At 37.0% G+C, this 21,840-nt stretch overlaps 1 protein-coding gene across 2 annotated transcripts in view; it reads left to right on the top strand.

Moving 5' to 3' along the window:
• LOC126483939 (pickpocket protein 28-like) overlaps positions 1 to 21,840 on the top strand; it is a 286,412-nt gene that overhangs the window by 240,100 nt on the left and 24,472 nt on the right. For both annotated transcript variants that reach the window (XM_050107225.1, XM_050107224.1), the window contains one exon: positions 12,742 to 12,833. In XM_050107225.1, the coding sequence (XP_049963182.1) occupies positions 12,742 to 12,833 (92 nt within the window). The remainder of the gene's footprint in view (positions 1 to 12,741; positions 12,834 to 21,840) is intronic.

Below are 21,840 nucleotides of genomic sequence, written 5' to 3'. Positions count from 1 at the left end.
GCGTACGTGGAGACAGTGTTTGTGCAGAAATTACCGATGTAGTGTAACTGAGGCAGAATAAGGAAAACCACCCCGCATTCACTGAGGCAGATGGAAAACTGCCTTAGAGACCATCCACAGGCTGGCCAGAACACTGGGCCTCGAGACTAATCTACCGGGCAGATTCGTGCCAGGGACTGGCACACCTTCCCACTTGGGAAGCAGAGCGTTAGACCACGCGGCTAGCCAGGTGGGCCATTGTCGGATTAGTGCAATGAAGGACCCAAGAATACAGGCCAAGCCTGCATAGCTGTCAGATTTCCTCACTCCTGTGATGTAAGAATCTAAGATTGTGGACCCTCAGATATGCGTCCAGGCTGCATGGCTGGCAGATTTCACAGGCCAGACTCCAATATTATAGACTCGAGGATATGAGCCCAGCATGCATGTTTGGCAGATTTCAACGGCTGTATGATGCAAGACTCCAGTATGACAGACTCGAGGATATGGGCCCAGCACACATGGTTGTCAGATTGCATGTGTGTTCTAAGTTTAAAATCCTGTCTGGGCAGCAAATTCAAAAATGTGCAAGACCCCATTTAAAAATGGTAGTAAATAAAAATAATTCACTTGCTCTAAGTTTAAATTTACAAGAAATTCAAAAATCCGTTTACCTTAAGTTCAAAATTGTGAATAGCCCACTGGTTGACATAACTAGAGCACCTACTTTAGTTTTAAAGGCATACAGTTGACTGTTGCAGCCTGTATGATTGACAACCACTCAGCACTATTGTATGTATGGTAGGCTAGGAACAAGAGAGGTATGCATTTGAATTTTTATTTAAACAGATTGGCTCCCATGTTACACCATGTCATGCCGCATAGAGCTGACAGCCACATGTGAGCCTTCAACACGTTGTGACATGTCTTGCCAGAGAGAGCCAGTGCACGTGATTGCTGGCCCCTTGCCATCACTACCGCTGCTGCAAGATGCATCTGTTCACGACAACTGCACTATTCAGTTCAAAGCCAACACTGCTTGGCTCCTCACTATGCACTGCTTGACATCACACAGATCTGTGTACCTAGGCAACAGGTCAGAGCCTGCTTTTGCTGATGTGTCGATACGTGCAGTTTGGAATTCAAGTAGACATCTGCTGTATGTTACAGGTAGCCTTGCCACAGCCAGTTACATGATTTCTCACTTAGCCATGCTCTAATTTTAGGACTGTAAGGTGTCTTATTGTGCTGCATGACGTTATGAGCCGCATGTTGGATCTCTACAGCTACCGCACACTTTTACTATCGCGACTGCAGCATGTGGTCCATGCTTCTGTCTCCATCCGTATTCACTAAGTACAATACCTTCGTGATTTATATCTCTGGCATGTTGTGGCATGGAGGACATTCCTACGTAGGACACCATTTAATAGGAGTTTACAAAGATGCATTCCTACAGCCTTAATCACTCATCAATTTTGGACGCTGGACAGCAGCTTACTATTTCGGTAGACATCCAAGCTGAGCACTAAGACAGAAGCCAATATCACCGTACTTGCTGTGCCAGACACAGCATAGTGCATAGAAGGTATAGTAATACTCCCTAAAGGAATGCATGAAACTACTTTTAAGTCTTAACTCTCCTCTTTGTTAAGAACAACCAGTTATTTGCTAGAAACTCTCCAGTCCAGTCACAAATATAGTTTGACTTTTTGTATTTTGCTCATATGGCGACAACGTGGAACCTTGCCGAATATGGTAACAACCTAGACATATACCTATTGCCTGCTAGGTCTCGTTGATGGACAGAAAAAGCCCATTTCTACATGATCATCATTTATGGAATGCGTGATTATATTCTGTTTCCAGAAAGGTCGTAATTTATGTTCCAAAATTGTATATCCGACTGACGTTAGCAATGTAGACTTCCAGCTGTTTCTATTGCCAGGAAGGTCATAAGACATGTTCTTAAACTGCACAGTCAACTGACATTTGCGGTATAGATCATTATTAGCTGCGTGTATCAACTTGAAGAAGTTCTTGTAGCTTGTAATAAGTCATAATAACTCTTTAATAGCATGTTAGTACTCTGCATAAATAAAGTGGGGTTTCTGTGTGACAATCCTTTCCTAAGTTTTCAGGAGTTATATAGGATCAAGTGTTTACAATATTTCTGTCATATTCTGGTTTGGTACTTGTGATTTTTTTTTGAGTCATTCAGATAAGCTGCATAGTAATATTGAAAATTCAAATAATTGCTCAGCAGTGAAATTTGTTTCTTGGAAAGAAAACAGATAGCAGAACAGGAGGAACTGAAGTGCACTAATATGACAGCTCTGCAGTGAAAGTTCTTGGAAGGAACTTGGAAGAAGTTGTCACTTACATGTAAATTAGAAAGGAGCCACACAAATCTATTCAATGGCATTCTTTGGGCAAAGTATTCATCCCGCAATGCTGGGAAAGATGACCAGTAATCCGTAAAACTAGGTTGTGCTTTTACATCCAAAAGTAAATTAATACCTAAAAACACTTTCATCTCATCTGTATTTGTAGGGTGGGGGTTGATGCCACCACCCCTTTGCATAGCATGCTGCTTACTGCTCTGTGATGAGCAGTAAGCAGAACTGCAAGAATGGGTCGATGGCATAGTGAAGCATATAAATTCATCTGATACACTATTTCATCCAATGTCTGATTTGTAAAAAGTTCAAGGAAAAAGTCAGCTGGGGAAGAGAGATTATCGAAATTGGGCGAAGGCCCAGTTTCCTCCACAAAATTTACATGATCATAATCACCGATCTCATGTGTTTGGTTCTGTAAAGTCTTGGCTGGAAGGAAGAAGTTCACTGATATCAGCTGGAGCTTTAAAAACTTCTTTCTCAGCTGCTAAAGAAGGTAGGAGCGTGGGGGCTTCCTGACGAAGGGCCTGAGTAATGCCCTCCTCTTCAGATTCTGACAGTTCTGACAAATCGCTTGGAATATCCTCTAAAAGTAAGTTTTAGACAGTAGCCTCATCTAATTCCATCAAGGAGTATCTTTTATCCACCTAAATAGAGGTAAAAGTTAAATAACTTACTGTATATGAGAACAGAAGTTTTGTATGGTAAAGATATCATATTAGCATAGTGGTTTCACAGCGAAACCACCAACATTTGTGCTTCTCATTGTTTCAATTAATGTGCTATATTCAAACATTAGACATATTTTCAATCTAGAACATATGTCGTAGCGTATATAAAAATTTTACTTGCTTTGAATAAAGTACAGCATCTGAATAACACAAAACAACGTGTATAAATCTCAATATGTCGCACTTGCACGGAAAACACATGCTGGACGCCAGTTCCAGATCGTTGCATTGCTCTCTCAAGATTTGTTGAGTTAGTTCATCAAAAATTCGCTAGAGTGTACCACAAACAAGGCTGAGACAGTGGTTTCACAGTGAGTCACCTAAGCCGCAAAGGGATACAATGCAGCAAAAAGTGGTTTTGCAGTGGAACCACTGTGACACAAAGGGTTAAAGAGAATTGGAGCATTGTAAAAGACAGTTTAGGTGTAGCAGATATTTTTAATAACTACTTTTTAAAAATAGGCAGGAAAACTGGTGCAAATAGTTCTGAGGAGAAAACAAAATGGGCATACTATAGAAGAATAGAGTTAAAAATTTATCTAAAATCTCTATCTGAAATAAAGGAGATTATCATAAATCTAAAAAGTAGAAGTTCAAATAGAGTGAATAACATTTCCAACAAGACACTAAAAGTTGTGGCACCTATAATAAGTAATGTTCTTAATAACTTATGAAATGCAACATTAACTCAGGGTGTTTTCCCAGAAATACATCTTTTTCTAAAGTTTTGAGGAGGTAATGTACTCTAGGGTTTGTTGCCCACCAGTGTAGTAATGGCATACTTAGCCAATCACAGCTTTGGAAAAAATCTTTAAATGATAAATCTCACCAACTAGGATCTTCTGTGACTTACTGAAGGGATCTGACTGTGTCAATCACAATATTCTAATAGAGAAATTAAGTTTCTATGGAATACATAGTTCAGGAAATGCCTGGTTTAGTTCTAATTTAAGAAACAGAATGCCAAAAGTTACCTTAAGCTATCCAATACTACAAAGAGGAATGCCATGTCATCTGCATTGGGAGTAATTACAGTGGAAGTCCCACAGGGTTTGAACATTTGCCCACTACTATTCTAGCTCCACGTTAATGATCTGCCATTTTATTTGAATCAGGAGGCAGAATTAGTCTGCATCCAGACAATACAACCATTGTTGTGAACCCAAGCAAAGAGGCATCAACGGAGAAAATAGTAAATGTTTTTGTGAAAGTTACTGAAAGGTTTTGCAGAAATGGACTTGCTTCAAACTTTAAAAAATGCAGCTCATTCAGTTTTGTACAGTCAGAAATATCCCACCTCCTATTAACGTAGTATACCATCCCACCTCTTATTAACGTAGTACACCAATAAACACTAATAAACTGGTCAAATACTGTAAGTGCTTAGGTGCACATGTTGATGAAAACTTAAATTAGAAAAACCATATAGTAGGCTAGCTAAAGCATTTAGGTTCAGCTGCTTTTGCCACACAATAAGTGCCAACTTTGGGAATACAGAAGTCAGTAAATTAACATATGTTGCACATTTTCAGTCATTGATGTCTTATAATTATGAGGTAATATTCTGGGGTAACTTCTCATGTGGCAAAAAGTATTCATTACACAAAATAAAGTAATTAGACTTATGTGTGGATTTCACATACATACATCTTGCAGGCATCTCTTTAAGCAGCTAGGAATATCAATCACAGCCTCACAGTACACTGTTTCACTTATGAAATTTCTGATCCACAATGCATCTTGGTTTGAGAGTGACAAAGTTATTCATGAGAATAATACTAGAAGGGAGAATGAACTGCATTACCCTTCAATGAATCTAACTTTGGTAAAGAAACAAGTAAAATATGCAGCTATAAAACCCTTTGAAAATCTACCAATGGGAACAAAATAGCAATGAAAATAATCAAAGATTAGATTTTATTATCTATCTGTGGAATAAAAGTCTTCCAGATGGCAGAAGTGTTTTCAAGTGTAGATGTTTCTCCTCAAAATTCCCTTCTATCCATAGATAAATTCTTGAGTAGAGATAATTAGTCATTAAAAAACATCTGTTGGCTGGTTGATTCAGGGGAGGGGACCAAACTAAAAAAAGAAATCTATAAATGATCACAATGTAGCAATAAAAACACTATTTTTTTGTTGCATGTAAGTGTCTTATGTTTGTTCTGTTGGCACGTTCCACATCATGATGTTTATCGTGAATTCAATGTATGGAACAACTTACTGACAACATAAACTTGTCAGAAGTGTGTGTGTCTGTGAGCCATCCAAACATCCTTATCAATGCCACCTTACCTTGCTACACAATGAAATTACACCAGTCTGCAGCAGTCTACAATCAAAAGAAGAGTTTGAGGCCTAGAAAACCTGCTCTACTAAATCAAGATTTTTATGGTTTTGCAACAAAAAGGGAAAAACCATGACTTAGGTAAGTCAATCAGAAATGACACTCAGCAAAAGATCAATTATCTAACGAGCGTGTGCAAAAACTCACCCATCTTGAAACCTAGCAACTCACTTCCTCAAAAAGTCAATACTAAATGTGACAAACTGTGTATTTTCCATCAAAATATAAGGGGGCTAAGAAGGAAACTAGAACTGTTGACAATGAATATTAGTGACAGTAATACTATTGATAATGTCGATATCCATTGTTTTACCGAACACCATGCAAAGGAAGGTATCAATATGCTGAATCTAGATGGCTATTATATTGCCTCTCACTTTTGTAGAAACAGTGTGCAGAAGGGCGGTGTAATTAAATATGTAAAAAAGAATATAATGTATAGATCTCTAGAGCTCACAAAATACTGCTTTGATCAGCATTTTGAAGCTTGTGGTATAGAAATTAGCACCAAGACCCTGTCACTCATTGTAGTAATAGTGTATAGGGCCCCATCAGGGAAGCAATGTATGTTCTATAAGCAACTCGAATCTCTTCTATCCCATATATATTCTAAAAATAAAAATACTGCCGTCTTAGGAGACTTTAACATTAACTTTCAAGATTATGATAGTAATAGAGCTGACCTGCTACATATAATGAACACATACAACCTCACACCCATGGTAGACTTCCCCACAAGGGTTACGAACTACTGTTTAAGTCTTATAGATAATATTTTCATTGATGAGAATAGAAACACCAATGCAACAGTAAAACGAGTCCTAAATGGTCTTTCAGACCATGATGGCCAATTGTTAACTATCAATTATATATGCCCACACAAGAAGGACAAAGTCTGTAAACGGTCATTTAGGGTAATTAATAATGAAAATCTCATGATCTTCAACATTTACCTTCAACTCATTGACTGGAGTCCAATTTATAGAGCACTGAAAGTCAATGACAAATTTAACCTATTTATAAATGAATTTATGTGCTACTTTGAAGCTGTCTTCCCTCTAAGAACAGCAAAGAACAAGTATCAGAGCTGTACCAGCAAAAAGTGGCTCACAAAAGGAATAAAAACATCATGTAGGACTAAAAGACTGCTTTATGTTTCTCTCAGAAATAGTAATGATCCTGAAATAAGAGCTCATTATAAAAGGTACTGCAAGATCTTAAATGAAGTTCTGATAAAGACAAAAAGTATGTTCATCAAATCAGAAATAGATAATTTTGGCAACAAAATAAAAACCATCTGGGGTATTAATAAAAGAGAAACTGGTAGTAACTCAAACAATGCAGAAAATATTGAAGTTAGACAAAATGGGAATATTGATAAAGGTGAAAATGTTGCAAAAATTTTCAACAAGCATTTTTTGACTGTAGTGGACAAAATAGGGTGTAATGGTTCCGTAAATGAGGCTCTGAATCTTTTACGAAGAAGTGGACTTAGTGCAACATCCCAGATTAGCATGCATCCTGTCACTGTTGAGGAAATTAAGAAGATAATAAGGACCATGAAAAACAAAAACTCAACTGGTATTGATGGTATTTCCATCAAAGTGTTGAAACACACACACATTTTTATTTGTGAAGTCCTGTGTCACATCTTAATGAATCACTGAGACTAGGAATTGTCCCTGATAAGACTTAAATATGCAGTGGTGAAACCATTGTACAAGAAGGGTGACAGAAATGAAGTAACCAATTATCGTCCTATTTCACTCTTAACTTGTTTCTCTAAGATTCTCGAGAAACTTGTACACAGACGGATTCTTGAACATCTTAGTAAATGCAATATTCTCAATAAAAGTCAGTTTGGTTTCCAGAAAAACATCTCAACAGAAGATGCAATATATTCTTTCACCAATGCAATTCTTGAATCAGTCAATAATAAAATGTCTCCAACTGGAATTTTTTGTGACCTTTCTAAGGTCTTTGATTGGGTGAACCATGAGATTTTTCTGAGAAAGGCAGAATTTTATGGGTTAACTGGAGAAACAGGTATGTGGCTTGCCTCCTATTTAAAGGACTGGAAACAGAAAGTCATGGTAAACGACACTAATGGGGAACCAGTGTCCTCTTCTTGGAGCATAATAAACTGTGGAGTCCCACAGGGCTCTATCCTGGGTCATCTACTTTTCCTTATTTTCATAAATGACCTTCCAATGTGCACAAGGGCTACGATAAAATTTACTTTGTTTGCCGATGATACGATGATTCTGGTAGACAATTCAACAAATACTAAGCTTGAAATCACTGTAAATTAAATTTTTCAGGAGACCTTTAATTGGTTTACCTCTAATGGATTATCACAAAATTTTGAAAAAACTAAATTTATTCAATTCCATACAAGCCAAAATATCAAAGGTGAGATTAATGTTAAATACAATGATGGGAATTTAGCAAGAGTGGAGTCAACAAAGTTCCTGGGTCTACTTGTTAATAGCAATCTAAACTGGTCCTTACACATTCCTTACCTATATAAAAAAACTAAGCTCAGAAATTTACGCTATTCATGTGATTGCTTCCTTCAGTGACTTAAATACTTTGAAAGTTGCCTATTCTGGTTATTTTCATGCCCTGATGGCCTATGGAATTATATTCTGGGGAAACCAGCCAAAAGCAAACAAAATCCTCCTAGCCCAGAAAAGAGTCATTAGGATTCTGTGTGGTGTCAATTACAGACATTCCTGCAGGAAACTCTTCCAAGAGCTGAGAATACTCACAACAGTATCTCAGTACATTTTCTCTCTCATGTGTTTCTTGTGTAAAAACCATTCCCTTTTTGAAATGAACAGCATGTATCGTAACAATGACACTAGGGTAAAAAGTGATCTACATCTTGAGCAAAAGAATCTAAGTATGGTGCAAAAAGGAGTACACTACTTTTGCATAAAAATATTTAATGTTCTCCCTCAGGCAATACAAATGTCAGTTACTGATCCACCTACTTCTAAAGATCAACTTAAATGGTATCTTCTAAGTAAAACCATTTACTCACTGGACGAATTTATGTATGAGAATGTGTGAATTGATTTTGATCTATTGTAAGTCTGTTCAATGTAATTTGTAACTTTTTCCTGTAAACATTTTTTCTATGTATTATATTATTCATTGTACAACCTATTATTATAAACAAATGTCTCAAATCTATGTAAATAACACGTTCTACACCCAAGCGATTTATCGCTAATGAGTCTACAGAACACAAATGAAATAAATAAAATAATAAAATAAATTCATCAATGGGCGAAGAAGACCAGATTCAGCTTTACACAGATCAGTTATTGCAGTAGACCCTGAAGAACATGACCATTCTGTAGAGACGGTGTGTGCACCTACACATAATCTGTAGAGTGAAATACATCAGTTTAAAAAATAAATAAGCCCATTTTGTGCAGTGGAAGAAAGGGAGAAAATAAGTGAGAGATTTTAAGGTCAAAAAATGTCCTCTCCAGGAACTGGCATCTTCACTGTCTCTATGGAGTGCAACACAGTGTTACATGTAGTCACAGAACTAAGAATTCTGGATTCTAGTTGACATAGGTGCATAATAATGTGACAGACTTATGAGACAGGGACTGCCTTTGTTCTGCCCTAGACTTAACGAAAGTTAACTCTTCTGACCAATCTGAGGGTGGCTGTAGGTGGTTTCCAATTTGTTACGTACTGGCTCTGCGTTACAATTTACCTAACCAACTCAAAAAATGTATCTTGCAGAATGCATTTTGTTCAGTTTGGTTATGCCAGCCAATATTAAAAGAAGTGGAATTCTGTTATAAAAATGTTATAGATGGCTTCGACATTGAATAAGTCTTTTTTTAAAGTTTAATCTATATCCATACCCAGCAAACAACTGTGGGAAGTACATGGCTGAGGGATTTCACATTGCACCATCACTTTTTCCCATTCCATTTGCATCAGGGGCATGTGAAGAGTGATTGTTTAAATGCCTCTTTGCACTCTGTAATTAGTCTCATGGTTCCTATTGGAGTGAGATGCAGGAGCTTGGAGCACATTCCTTGATTCACCATTTAAAACTGGTTCTTGAAACTTTCCTGTACCTTCACTTCAAGAAGTATTAGTTTGGCATGTTTGTTGATATCTAACAAGATGTTCTGCATAATTATGACTTTTTTATGCCTCATGTATTTAATTTTCAATTTTAACCTAACATTATTGGAATATAATTAATTTTTTCTGAATATTTTCTAGCTTTATGATATAACTCATTGGATCCTCTGGATTTAATCACATATGGCTGTCAATTTTGATTGTTGTATGATAAAGGTAGCATCTATATTCATATTAATAACATGTACCTTATATGTCCTATTGAAATAGGCTTACTGTCTAGATATCAAACTAATCTACCTTAAAATGCAATATGTGACTATGAGTCATTTGAGTTACACTATGTTTAATGTACCTCTTGCCAAATTTAATACTTGGGGCACAACACATACTTAAACTCACAGAGTCAGTTATATCACACCTGACAATTTTACAGTTTTCCCCCTTTTGGAAAAATATCTGCAGACATCCTGGGTGGAGTATTGACATGTTACACCATGTTGTAGTTGAATATTAGTGAAGAAGTTAAGAGTACTGTAGCTGTCATTAGTGCCAGTGTCATTGGTGCAGAAATAGCTCAATCACTCACATTTGTACAAATAAATCAAACATGGAATAATGAAAAAAAATAAAAAATAAACACAACCTTTATAAGTGGTTGGCAGTGCTCGGAAATAGACCTATATCAGACAGAAGCCTTCTGAATTATATGGATTGAGGACAGGACAGTACTTTCACAAAACTATGCCTGCACAGTACTGACTTATACGATACATGCATTTTTCTCTGAGACCATATTGCCTTGCTTCTCAGTTGGTAGCAATTTGATAGTTTTAAGGAAACAGCTTCTTTTGTCATCTGTAATCAACTTTTTACTGAACAGCACTTTAGCACATAATAGCAGTCATAGTTCTGTTGTTCAACTTTTCTATTTTTAATTTAAGCTGTCATATGTAAATTAATATTTATGGCATAGCAGCACATTTCATTGTGCATATCTTTACTTTGTAAAGTCAATTCACCTTCAGTTTTTAACCTATTCCATTTGTATAGCAATTTATTAAAATAAAATGATTGAGATTCATCAGCAGACATTCAGTGACATGCACTGCTCTGTACTGCATGTGACAAAATAGAAAGATGAGATAAATGATTATAATGTAGCAAAAACGCACTATCTGGAAAGTTACTTAGAGTGTCTCCTCAGTGTAGTCTTATCAAAGGTTATTTTAGTTAGTTGCTCAGTGTCTGCTTGTTTGATTATCACTTTACAAGCAGAGATGGAGGTTTTTCGAAGTCAGGCATTAAATTTTTAATGAAACACTGTGGAGGTTTTTTATCTCATTATTTATTGCTTCAATTAGAATAGCACAGCAAAGCTGACAAATAAAAGGTCACATATTTTTTTAGCTAAATATCTGCCTTAACAGACTTTGGCAGTCACCAAGCATTTCAAACACAGAACAGTACATCTAAAGTACTTCTAAAACACAGATTCATTAATACACATCAAAAAATCAGAAAAAGATGACCAGCAATGAAAATCTCACAGCACATGATACTGATTTACATACAAAGAGAAAGTAATGTGTGGTGCCTGCTGTCCAACTGCCAGTGCTGCCAACATTATGTCCGGACACCACGAGTCCCCAACTCGTGGTACCTAGAGAAGAGTCTGATATCAGTGAGATCCTTGCCTTGTGGGGTGCTGGGATCATCCACCTGCTCTTCTAGACGGGGCGGGAAGCGGACACGTTCGTGCTCGTGCAGCTTCTGTCCCTACTCACCAGTTCACATGGACTGGGAAACTGTTTGCATCACCTACAGCGAATAGCAAGCAGCCCCTGGCTGGCAAGTGCTTCCTATATAACGACTATGTAACAGCTGACAGTCTTGTGTGTGTTCTCTAAGCAATTAACAATGGGGTCATTGGATATGGAGCAAAAGCGTGATTGAGGAAGGATGGGAAGAAAAAGTGCTCCTTTTCTTTTAAAAAGAAAAAATTCTGGAATTTGACTTAAGCGAATTAGGAAAATCACAGAAAACTTAAATCTGAATGAAGGGATGATAATTTAAACTGCTGTCCTATCAAGTGTAAGTCCAGCATTTTACTGCTGCACCACCTTGTTCCTTAGTGGAACTAAATGAGAGACAGGTTATTAACTCATTCTACAATTCATTGTGAGACAATAATTATGATCCATGAATAGGCCGATAATCGTACTAAACTCAACTGCTCCTTTCACAGTTCATCTCTCTGGGATGGAGCTCCCTTCTTTCATTTCCAATACCTTCCATTACAATCGGCCAAGCAAAAAAAATGGTTCAAATGGCTCTGAGCACTATGGGACTTAACATCTGAGGTCATCAGTCCCCTAGAACTTAGAACTACTTAAACCTAACTAACCTAAGGACATCACACACATCCATGCCCGAGGCAGGATTCGAACCTGCGACCGTAGCAGGCGCGCGGTTCCGGACTGAAGCGCCTAGAAATGCTCAGCCATTGTGGCCGGTGGCCAAGCAAAAGCGTGAACACTATATAGTATGCTGTTTACAACTTTATTAATAATATCTATGTTCATTGAAGGCTATTCTGGAGACAAAAGCTGTTTTGTAGCAGCTTATATGCCTTCTTTCATAAACAAATCTGCCACAAGAAACTGCAGGGAACAAAAGAAAAAGGAGGAAATATGACAGTGGAGTGGGAGACAATAATCAACATTTTACAATAGAATATTAAAATTTTTACTCTCACTTGGATGTAATCCAGTTTCTCTCATGTTTAATAAAAAATTATAAATAGTAGATGATGATTTCATTATTAGAGAGAACTGATGACAGCAAATTTTAAAGTTTTTCCTTTTCCTCATAATATAACATTTATTGCCACAATAACTTGATAAAATAAAAAAAGGGTACCATAGATAGTTGAAGAATAGCATGATTGCAAACACTATAGTTACTGCACCACAAACTTCAAAATGTGCCTAGTACATTCATATTATCATCAGGGCACAATTCTAGTAATGCTGTCATTTTCGCAGTGGATAAAACATCTTCCTAACTGTAAGCTGGACATTTTTAATTGTGATTGCAGACACAAGTTTCTGTGTACCTACTGCAGATAGTTAGAATAACGTTGTTGCCAAATTATGTGTTGCAGCAAAACACACGGAAAGACTGTAATCTACTTCAAAAACAGCCACTTCATTCCCAGCCATCGGAGTGAACTCTATGGATTTACAACTTTCATGGGTAAGACTACACCTTTTGTGAGACTGCATCTTTCATCCCAGAATGCAATTTCTTGTTTTAATCTTAAGACTACACTTTCATGGAATCTTATATTCAAAATACTATTTTACTTCAAGTTTGTATGTCCTGATAGAGAATAATTTATGTTAAGTAGTTACAAGGCACATTTAAAAAGAAACAGTTGATTGATTATTAAAAGTGAATGTAAATGAACCTCAGATGGTCCATCCATATTTCATATGGTCTACAACATTTTTATCTTTCCTTGTGCAATAATCAGCTTTGAACAATGTGAAAGAAAAACAAAAGTCTCTCCAGTTTGAAAGCCTGCTTAATACTTGCATGAAATTCTTGCTGAACACTTGAGAATGGAAGAAAGGTCAAAACTGATCTTGCTGACAAACGCATAATGCTACAATGTAAGTATTAGTATCAAAAGTGATACTGTACATAAAATAATAAGACTACTATGTTATAACCAAAAGGAAGATGGTTATGAATAATTATAATGAGAGGAATATCGTCATAGAATGTAATGGAGAAGTTTTAGAATAAGTGATTTAGTTCTCTCTTCACAAACTTCAAAGGCAATGAATCAAAACAGGCAAGACAAGTTATTGTAAACTACATGGTCTATTTTACCATTTCTCTTGGTGTAGCCAGCTCTTCAGCTGAAACTTCACTGCAGTCCTGTAAACATGAAGCATTGGAGCATACTCTCAGTTCTGTTGCCGTGCATGAGAAGCGTTTTGTTATTCAAATTTTGCATGACATAGGCCAGAAAGCAGCTGAAATTAGCCAGGATAAGTCTAGTATATGGACATGACTGTATGAGCAAGAATGTGGTGTGATACTGCAGTAAGAAATTCAGAGGAGGTTAAACAGACATACCTGATGAAGGTCATCAAGGATGGATATCAGTATTGACTGAACACCTCTTACCACAAGTGAGTCATGCTATAAGAGACAAGCATTGGCGTACAGTTTCTGAAATCACAATTTCCTTTGAAATTCTCAGGTCAGCATTCCAAAGTCTGCACTCTTTATTGGGCATTGGTAATTTGGATTGGAACTGGTTTCAGCATCTACAGCAATGTTGCAACAACCCTTGAATTCCATAATATGTGAATGATGAGTACCCAAAATCTTGACACAACCATGACTCTCAGTGAATCGATTCAGTATTAACATTTATGTTATATTACAAGGAGGAAGATGAGAATAACTGGATCAAAATTGTGACAGATAATGAAAAAAACAGTCTTCTATTTCTTCAAGAACTAACCAGCATTTACATCAATGGCTGCCTACTCACACTTCCCACGCAAGCCACAGACAGTTCAAGCAAACAAAATGCTAATGGCTACAGTATTTTGGGGCAAGAAATGTATTTTACATGCTGACATAGTGCTGCTAGGGACAATAGTGACCAGTGTGATTGCATATTGTGAATCACTGAGATACATTCAAAACACAAAGACACATGTTTTGAGCAGGTGTCATTTCTGTTGCACAATAATGCCCAACTGCTTGCTGCTACATCAACTCAACCATTTCCTTAAGGATTCACAGGGGTCTACAAGTAATTTATTATTTTACTTGTCAGTTATTATTTATTCTTTTCATTTGAGCAGTATCATGATCAGAAAGTCACTTTGTCCTAGAGTCTAAACTGAAACACCATTTTCTCACTACTGTCATCACTATTGTGTAGCTTGGTGCTTAAGTGGATGTAAAAAGGTACACGACTTGTTAAATCTACAACATCTACATTTATATGACTATTCTGCTTCCAGAGATAAGCCTACAAACATAAAGGCCTGAGTCTCAAACCCCAATTAGTCTAAGGATTGTTTTGTCAGTTATTGCTTCTTTCACTTTTGATAACACTTTGTTAGTATAGAAAGCAATGTTACCCTATGGTTCAGAGCTCACATAAAATGATAGGTCCCCTTGCAGCTAGCTGAGTAGGGAAGAAGGCAAGAGAAAACATACCACCATGAATATGGCATACTCTGTTAAGCACTTGGATGTTCAAACCAACCATCAAGTTGCTGACAGTGTTACTTATCAACATTAGTCTTGCATCATAAAATGCCAACAACTTGAAGAGTAACCATGAACTTCTTAAAAAATTGAAACTAACTGATTTAATTGAGTACCTCAGCTTCTGCATTGTCCTATGGACTTTCTGACAGATTATACCTATCCATTTTATTTACTGAAGCCATCATATAACAGTAAAGATGATGTAGTAATTTCATTTCAGAACAAATTATTGTGTCTGTACTATTCTGTAACCTTTCCCCCAAATAATCTAAAAGAAATGTACTTGTAACCACATATGATGATTTGCAATTAAGGTCTGTTATCAGCTAGTGTGTGGTCTTTATGCCTTATACAGCATTTTTAATAATCCAATGTATCAGCTATATAACAAGATGCTGAATGCATGGTTTTATTAAAATCATTAAACTTTTGTAAACCTGAGACATTTCCTCGATGTTCCATAAATGCTTGACAGGTCCTAGTAGCCATTTCATCTAGCTCTTACACAAAAAAAAAAGTGTATCAAATTAGTCACTTAATATTAAATCACAGATTCATACAGGAAAATAAAATACAAATCCAACAACTACAATCACAGCTGATTGAGTGCATATTTATTAATAAGTTAGGAAAATTGATATGCATAGTTCCACTATATTATAAATTTTTCTCAGTATTCTAGACCCATTAAGAAAACCCCAAGATGGCATGAATTGTTAAAATAAAGGTGCCATTTATTTCAATTTGGTTTTGCAACCATGCTGCCATGGAGCAATAACTTTTATTAACAGTCACATCTGAGTGGAATCACTTCAGAATGGCCCACCTAAGAGCCAGGGGGTCACCCCCAGGCAACTACCAAAAAAGACACAGGAGAGGTCAGTGCAACCTCTCCAGTATAGCTGGCTACAGGGACTACTTTTTTACTGGTGGACACACTCCACTGAGATGATAAAGCCAATGAGGACATCCTCTCCAGACAAACTCTGATTCTGGTTCTCATTGGTGCAACTTGGTTTTTAGCTCACTCATAAGAATTATTGCATAAGTTGCAGTTCTTATCTTAGCATTTAATGGCCTCCATTATCAGTCATGTTTAGAGCCATACTGGTAAGAATCTGGTTGTGCCATGGGAGGATGTACATGGCCACCACAAACGTCAAAATTACGAGTGTGTCTAGTCGGCTCTGTAATGCGACAGCACAGCACATCCCAGTGCTACTTGGATAAGAGCTGCCACATATGATTTGATTTCATTTGATTTCCTTTGCTTTCAAATCTCATTTTTCTCATGATCAACAATACCTCCCAACTTCGTCTCAAGGCAGTTCCCCACATTGTTAGTGTTTAGGGCTCCTCAGGGACTGGACGAACATTTTATTCTTCTTTGCTATATTTCTCTTACAAATTCTTACCCATGTGAACTGGTGATATTTCAGAAAATACGGTATTGTGGACTGGTATCATCCCATTCTGTAAATATTACCTTGGAGTCTATTGCATTTAATGCTTCAGAACATGTAAATTCAAGTGACTTTCTCCTTTTCTGTTACTTGTTTGTGGTCTTCCCTCCCAGCTCTTATTCCACAATATTATCTGGCCGAAAACATCTGCTACACTGTGGCTGTTACATGTTTGATCTCCAATGCTGCCACAGTCATGGAGACAGAAGATCTTCAGGCAAGCTATCAATTACCTAAAAACAGGGGAAGAAGCTAGGACAGCAGGTCCAATAATCACAATTTAATTGAGTTATCTTGGTGAGACTCATTACTCTTCATGAAATACTTATTTGTATATGTAATATAACAACAAATGTTCAACAGCTACAAACATGATCCTGGAACATAAGGGCTACAAACTCACTGTTACTGTGACAGCAATTTGTAACCTTGAGACCCCAGTCAGAGAGAGTTACACTTTTATTCCATACAGACTGATATCCATCATCAATGTCAATATGAGATGTGATCCTCTCCCCCTGGCATGAATACATTCTTGCACCCTTAGCAGCATGGAAGCAAAAAGCCCACAAACTTCACCTTGCGAAATTCCTTGCCTGAAGTACTTCCTGCATCAGTTGATGAGGACTGCTAGCAGCGGCTGGTCTTCCCATTGCATCCCAAGAGTGCTATATGGTTGGAAAACAGACTGGCCGAGCCAGTCAAGGATCCGTATTGTATTTTCTCCCATCTGGTTTTTGGTGTGACTGTCCCAGAATTTAAACCACTGTCCAGGATCCTGGATAACAGGACTCCGGACACACTTTTATCCTGCCTTGTGCTGAATTTGTGAATCATGTGAACACAGAGAAAGAATGATGCGTGACATCCCTGCTACAACCACTATATATTATACAAAATACATATTTCCATGTTAAATTAGGGATTATTGGGTAGTTAAGTTTTCAGCGAATTTCACGTACAGGTTCAACATTTTAGAATTACTCATAGAAAAAACTGGCATTTGGAAAAGATGTTTCATCCATCTTCTAATGATGAACACAGTTCATCAAGTTCATCTGTTCCAAGGAAGAAAGCTAAATGATATAGGGCTTTCGAAAAGACTGGTTAGAAAACAGAGATTTTCTCACAAGGCTGATAGAAGAAAAGATGTCACACTAAAGAGTGTGATTTGCTCTGCCATGCTTTCTATAAATTCAAAGTAAGAAAAGCTGTGGTGGATCATCAGCAGGTGTAGAAACATACTCTGGCGCAGCAGAAATGTCATAAAAATAAAACAATTACACCTTTATTTGTGAAGAAACAAACTGAAGAAGATGCCATGATTATGCTAATGTTGCAAATGTTATCACAGTGTAAAACATGGCCTTAGCTACAGTCATAGATTGCCAAATGAAATCAGATCATCCCTTGTTACCAGACAATAGTATTTCATCTAAAATTTTATATGGAAGAATTAAGGCACTGGCCTATGCAGCCATTATGTAGTCATGGACAAGCTTCATAAAGCTTTCTATTTTCTTGCATCATCAGATGCTTCAAACTGAGGAAATATAAAAACATTCCCTTATGCAATTCAATACTTTGCTGTTGACAATGGCATATGCCACATGTGACGTTCATCTGCTTTATTTCTTTGTTATATTGGCTGAAAAATAGGGAATGGAAGTTCAACACTAACTACTATAAATGATGTAGCCGACAGATCACAATTCTGTTTCACAGTTCTTTACTTTCACTGTTCACAACCCGCCCAATATTACACAATTATATTGCTAGTTCACTACTGGTAAATGTTGATAAGTCTCATTAATAGGTTGCAGGCAACATCAGTATACAGCTACAATAGTTTGCTGTTGAACATCTATGAATAGTAAAAACCTAGCCACACAGTTCACAGTTCTTCCAGAATAATATGCTATGTGTGACACTATTTTTCGAATAAATTAAACAGACATTGTCATTAACTGTTCTAACACACAGCCTATTTTTGTTACACTTATTCCACAGTTAAGTTGATGCATTGTTGTTAATCTAACCAATACATGTTTCATGTATGAAAATCGGATATGGACTGACTGTCTCCGCACCAAAAATCGGTCCTTTATATATCCTCACAATAATAGCCACTGAAACTATTCATTATTTGATGTTTAAGTTACAGAAATTACAGTTAAAACATAACTCATTCAATTAACTGAATACATCATTAAATTCCTTCCTTTTCAGTTCCTTCTACCACAAAGGTTAGGCTGAATTAATTGTTTAAATAATTTAATTAACAGATATAGTTATACAAACAATACTTTTGACAAACCTGGTAATTATTGTGGAATTAATTACAGGCTAGCTTTGCTAATATGCTTTCGTATAGAGCCAAATAAATACTTTAAGAATCCTAGTAACTCTTCTTCCAAATGTTTATAATTAGTACAGAATTTATATTTGTTTATAAGTCAACAATAGAATCTAAGTCACTAAACAATTACTAATTTCACCCTTTAATGATCTGTAGCAAAAGATATTAACTAGGAATGGCCAAAATGAATTACATACCCAAAACTAAGCACAAAATTAGACCTGGTGCTATATTCCCTGAGACTGAGAGCCAACCTTTCTCTTTTATGGAAATGAAGATTATACTCATGCATGTTAATGGTACTTAGGCAAAAATGGAAATAAAATGAATTTAAGGAGGCATATGACAAAACAAGAGAGGAAGTGAAAAGATCCCAGCTTGCTTCGCCACATTACCTCCTCATTGGATTGACCAGATAGACATTGCAAATAGCTAACTGGGCAATTCAGTGGCCACAAGTGACCCCAGAAAGTAGGTTTATCATTCTACACACAAAAGAATATTACATAAGAAATCATCTTATAAAAAACTATACTACATATGTTTTCAAATTTCTACTTATATGAAATGGCCATACAAAATACAAAATATTTGTATTAATGTATATATATAAAAAACAAAGATTCTGTGACTTACCAAACGAGAAAGCACTGGTAGATAGACACAATAAAAAACACACAAACACACACACAAATTTCAAGATTTTGCAACCCAAGGTTGCTTCATCAGGAAAGATGGAAGGGGAGGGAAAGACGAAAGGATGTGGGTTTTCAGGGAGAGGGTAAGGAGTCATTCCAATCCCGGGAGTGGAAAGACTTACCTTAGGGGGAAAAAAGGACAGGTATACACTCGCGCACACACACACATATCCATCCGCACATATACAGACACAGGCAGATATATGTAAAGGCAAAGAGGTTGGGCAGAGATGTCAGTTGACGCGGAAGTACAGAGGCAAAGATGTTGTTGAATGACAAGTGATGTGCAAGGGGCGACAACTTGAAATTAGCGGAGGTTGAGCCCTGTTGTGTAATGGGAAGAGAGAATATATTGAAGGGCAAGTTCCCCTCTCTGGAGTTCTGATAGGTTGGTGTCAGTGGGAAGTATCCAGATAACCCGGAGGGTGTAACACTGTGCCAAGATGTGCTGGCCATGCACCAAGGCATGTTTAGCCACAGGGTGATCCTCATTACCAACAAACACTGTCTGCATGTGTCCGTTCATGCAAATGGACAGTTTGTTGCTGGTCATTCCCAAATAGAATGCTTCACAGTGTAGGCATGTCAGTTGGTAAATCACGTGGGTGCTTTCACACGTGGCTCTGCCTTTGATCGGTACACCTTCCGGGTTACGGGACTGGACTAGGTGGTGGTGGGAGGGTGCATGGGACATATAGTGTGTTGTACATTGGCAAAAAATATCCACAAATTATATTTTTAATAAGAATAGGCACCTTCATCTTAAGTGATGTCCTTTTTGGATAAACAAAGATTAAATTCTAAGATGCATATCACTTTATAAAAGTCCTGTCTTGCTTCAAAGAATAAATGGTCATGGGTTGCAAAAAGTTAAATTGTACTGCACCTTGCAGTTCATTTTCAGACAGAAAATTCCACTTTTTCAATGTTTAGTATTTTGCACAAGCACTTTCACTCTTTTAATGAGCTTTACAACATTTTCTCATGAAGATGTCCACACCTTCAACAGGTGCAAGTGGTAGTTAGTAAGAAAATGCACTGCTATCACTTCTCTTGGAGGTGATTCTCCTCCGCCACAGTACATGAAAAAATTAGACAAAATACTATACTTTAGTACACTAACTTTTACTTCTAACTAAGTATAAGGAAAAAAATGTTTCACACTAATGGCAAATAATAGTCATTACTATATAAATAACGACATTACACAGTTTTCATAACATCACAATAATTAGCACAAAAATTGACTGTAATACTAAAGGTGGGATCTAGTAAAAATTTAAAATCAAGTGCACATTACACTACAAAACATTATTCTAGGTCATAACTCTGTCTCAAATTGGTTGAACTTGAAAGATTTGGGTTTCTTCTCCATTTGCAAAATCACTAAAATGCCCCAAGTCCTGGTTAGAAATTCACACCATTTGTGGACTCATATCACTTTTATGTCCAAAATATGTACATTACCTCTAGCTAAAATGCAAGATGTGTAGTAGCATAGATTTACTAAACATTACATTATCAAAAAAGAATGGAGTCACCATCACATAACTAAATTACTACTCAAATCAAAATTATGGGGATGGAAGTTGGACCACATCATTGCCATACTTTTCCACTCAACTCTTGAGTACTACTCTCATTCAACCAGAAAATTAAATCCTCACAAAATCACAAAATGTTACCAAATAGTTGACTTGTCAGAATATTCACATCACTCTAGCACCACAGTTATCAGTTAATCAGCAAAATTACTTTTCTTAGTTCCAGTATTACCACTTTGAGCTCATAATTCTTCAGAACACAAGCAGAATTTTTCAGGTAACCTATAGATCTGATAATGCAGCATTATATGACTTGTACCTCTTATTTCCTTAATGTTAGACGAGGCTGTACCATGACACATTTCTATAGGAGATAGTTATCTCCATATACTGATTGCACAGAACACAAACACTTCTGTTACCCCACAATTAATATTAATACGTAGTATTTGAAGTGGACTGACAAGGCAGCCAGTCCACAGTGACGGGTAGCTGAAAGAGAGGCACGCGTACACACACACACGCCGACGGGCGTCAAGTACTGGAACAGGCTACGTAATTAATGCTATGAAGAAAAGTACGTAGCTGGATTAATACTTATCTTTAATCAATCATTGTGGTACATCGCTCTTGACTATACACAGGAGACTTTAATTACAATCACTGTAAGGCTAATGGCGCCTTGCTAGTTCATAGCCATTAACTTAGCTGAAGGCTATTCTGTCTCTCGGCTAATGAGAGAGAAAGGCTTCGTACATCTAGTCACTAGCTAGGTCGTCCGTCCAACTGGGGCGAGTGCTTGTTCGTATCACGAGACCTGCCTTGTGGTGGCGCTAGGTCTGCGATTACACAGTGGCGACACGCGGGTCCGACATGTACTAAATGGACCGCGGC

The sequence above is a fragment of the Schistocerca serialis genome, chromosome 6, assembly GCF_023864345.2.
Source record: "Schistocerca serialis cubense isolate TAMUIC-IGC-003099 chromosome 6, iqSchSeri2.2, whole genome shotgun sequence".
NCBI classification, from domain to species: domain Eukaryota; kingdom Metazoa; phylum Arthropoda; class Insecta; order Orthoptera; family Acrididae; genus Schistocerca; species Schistocerca serialis.
This window is presented reverse-complemented; position numbering and strand designations above follow the sequence as displayed.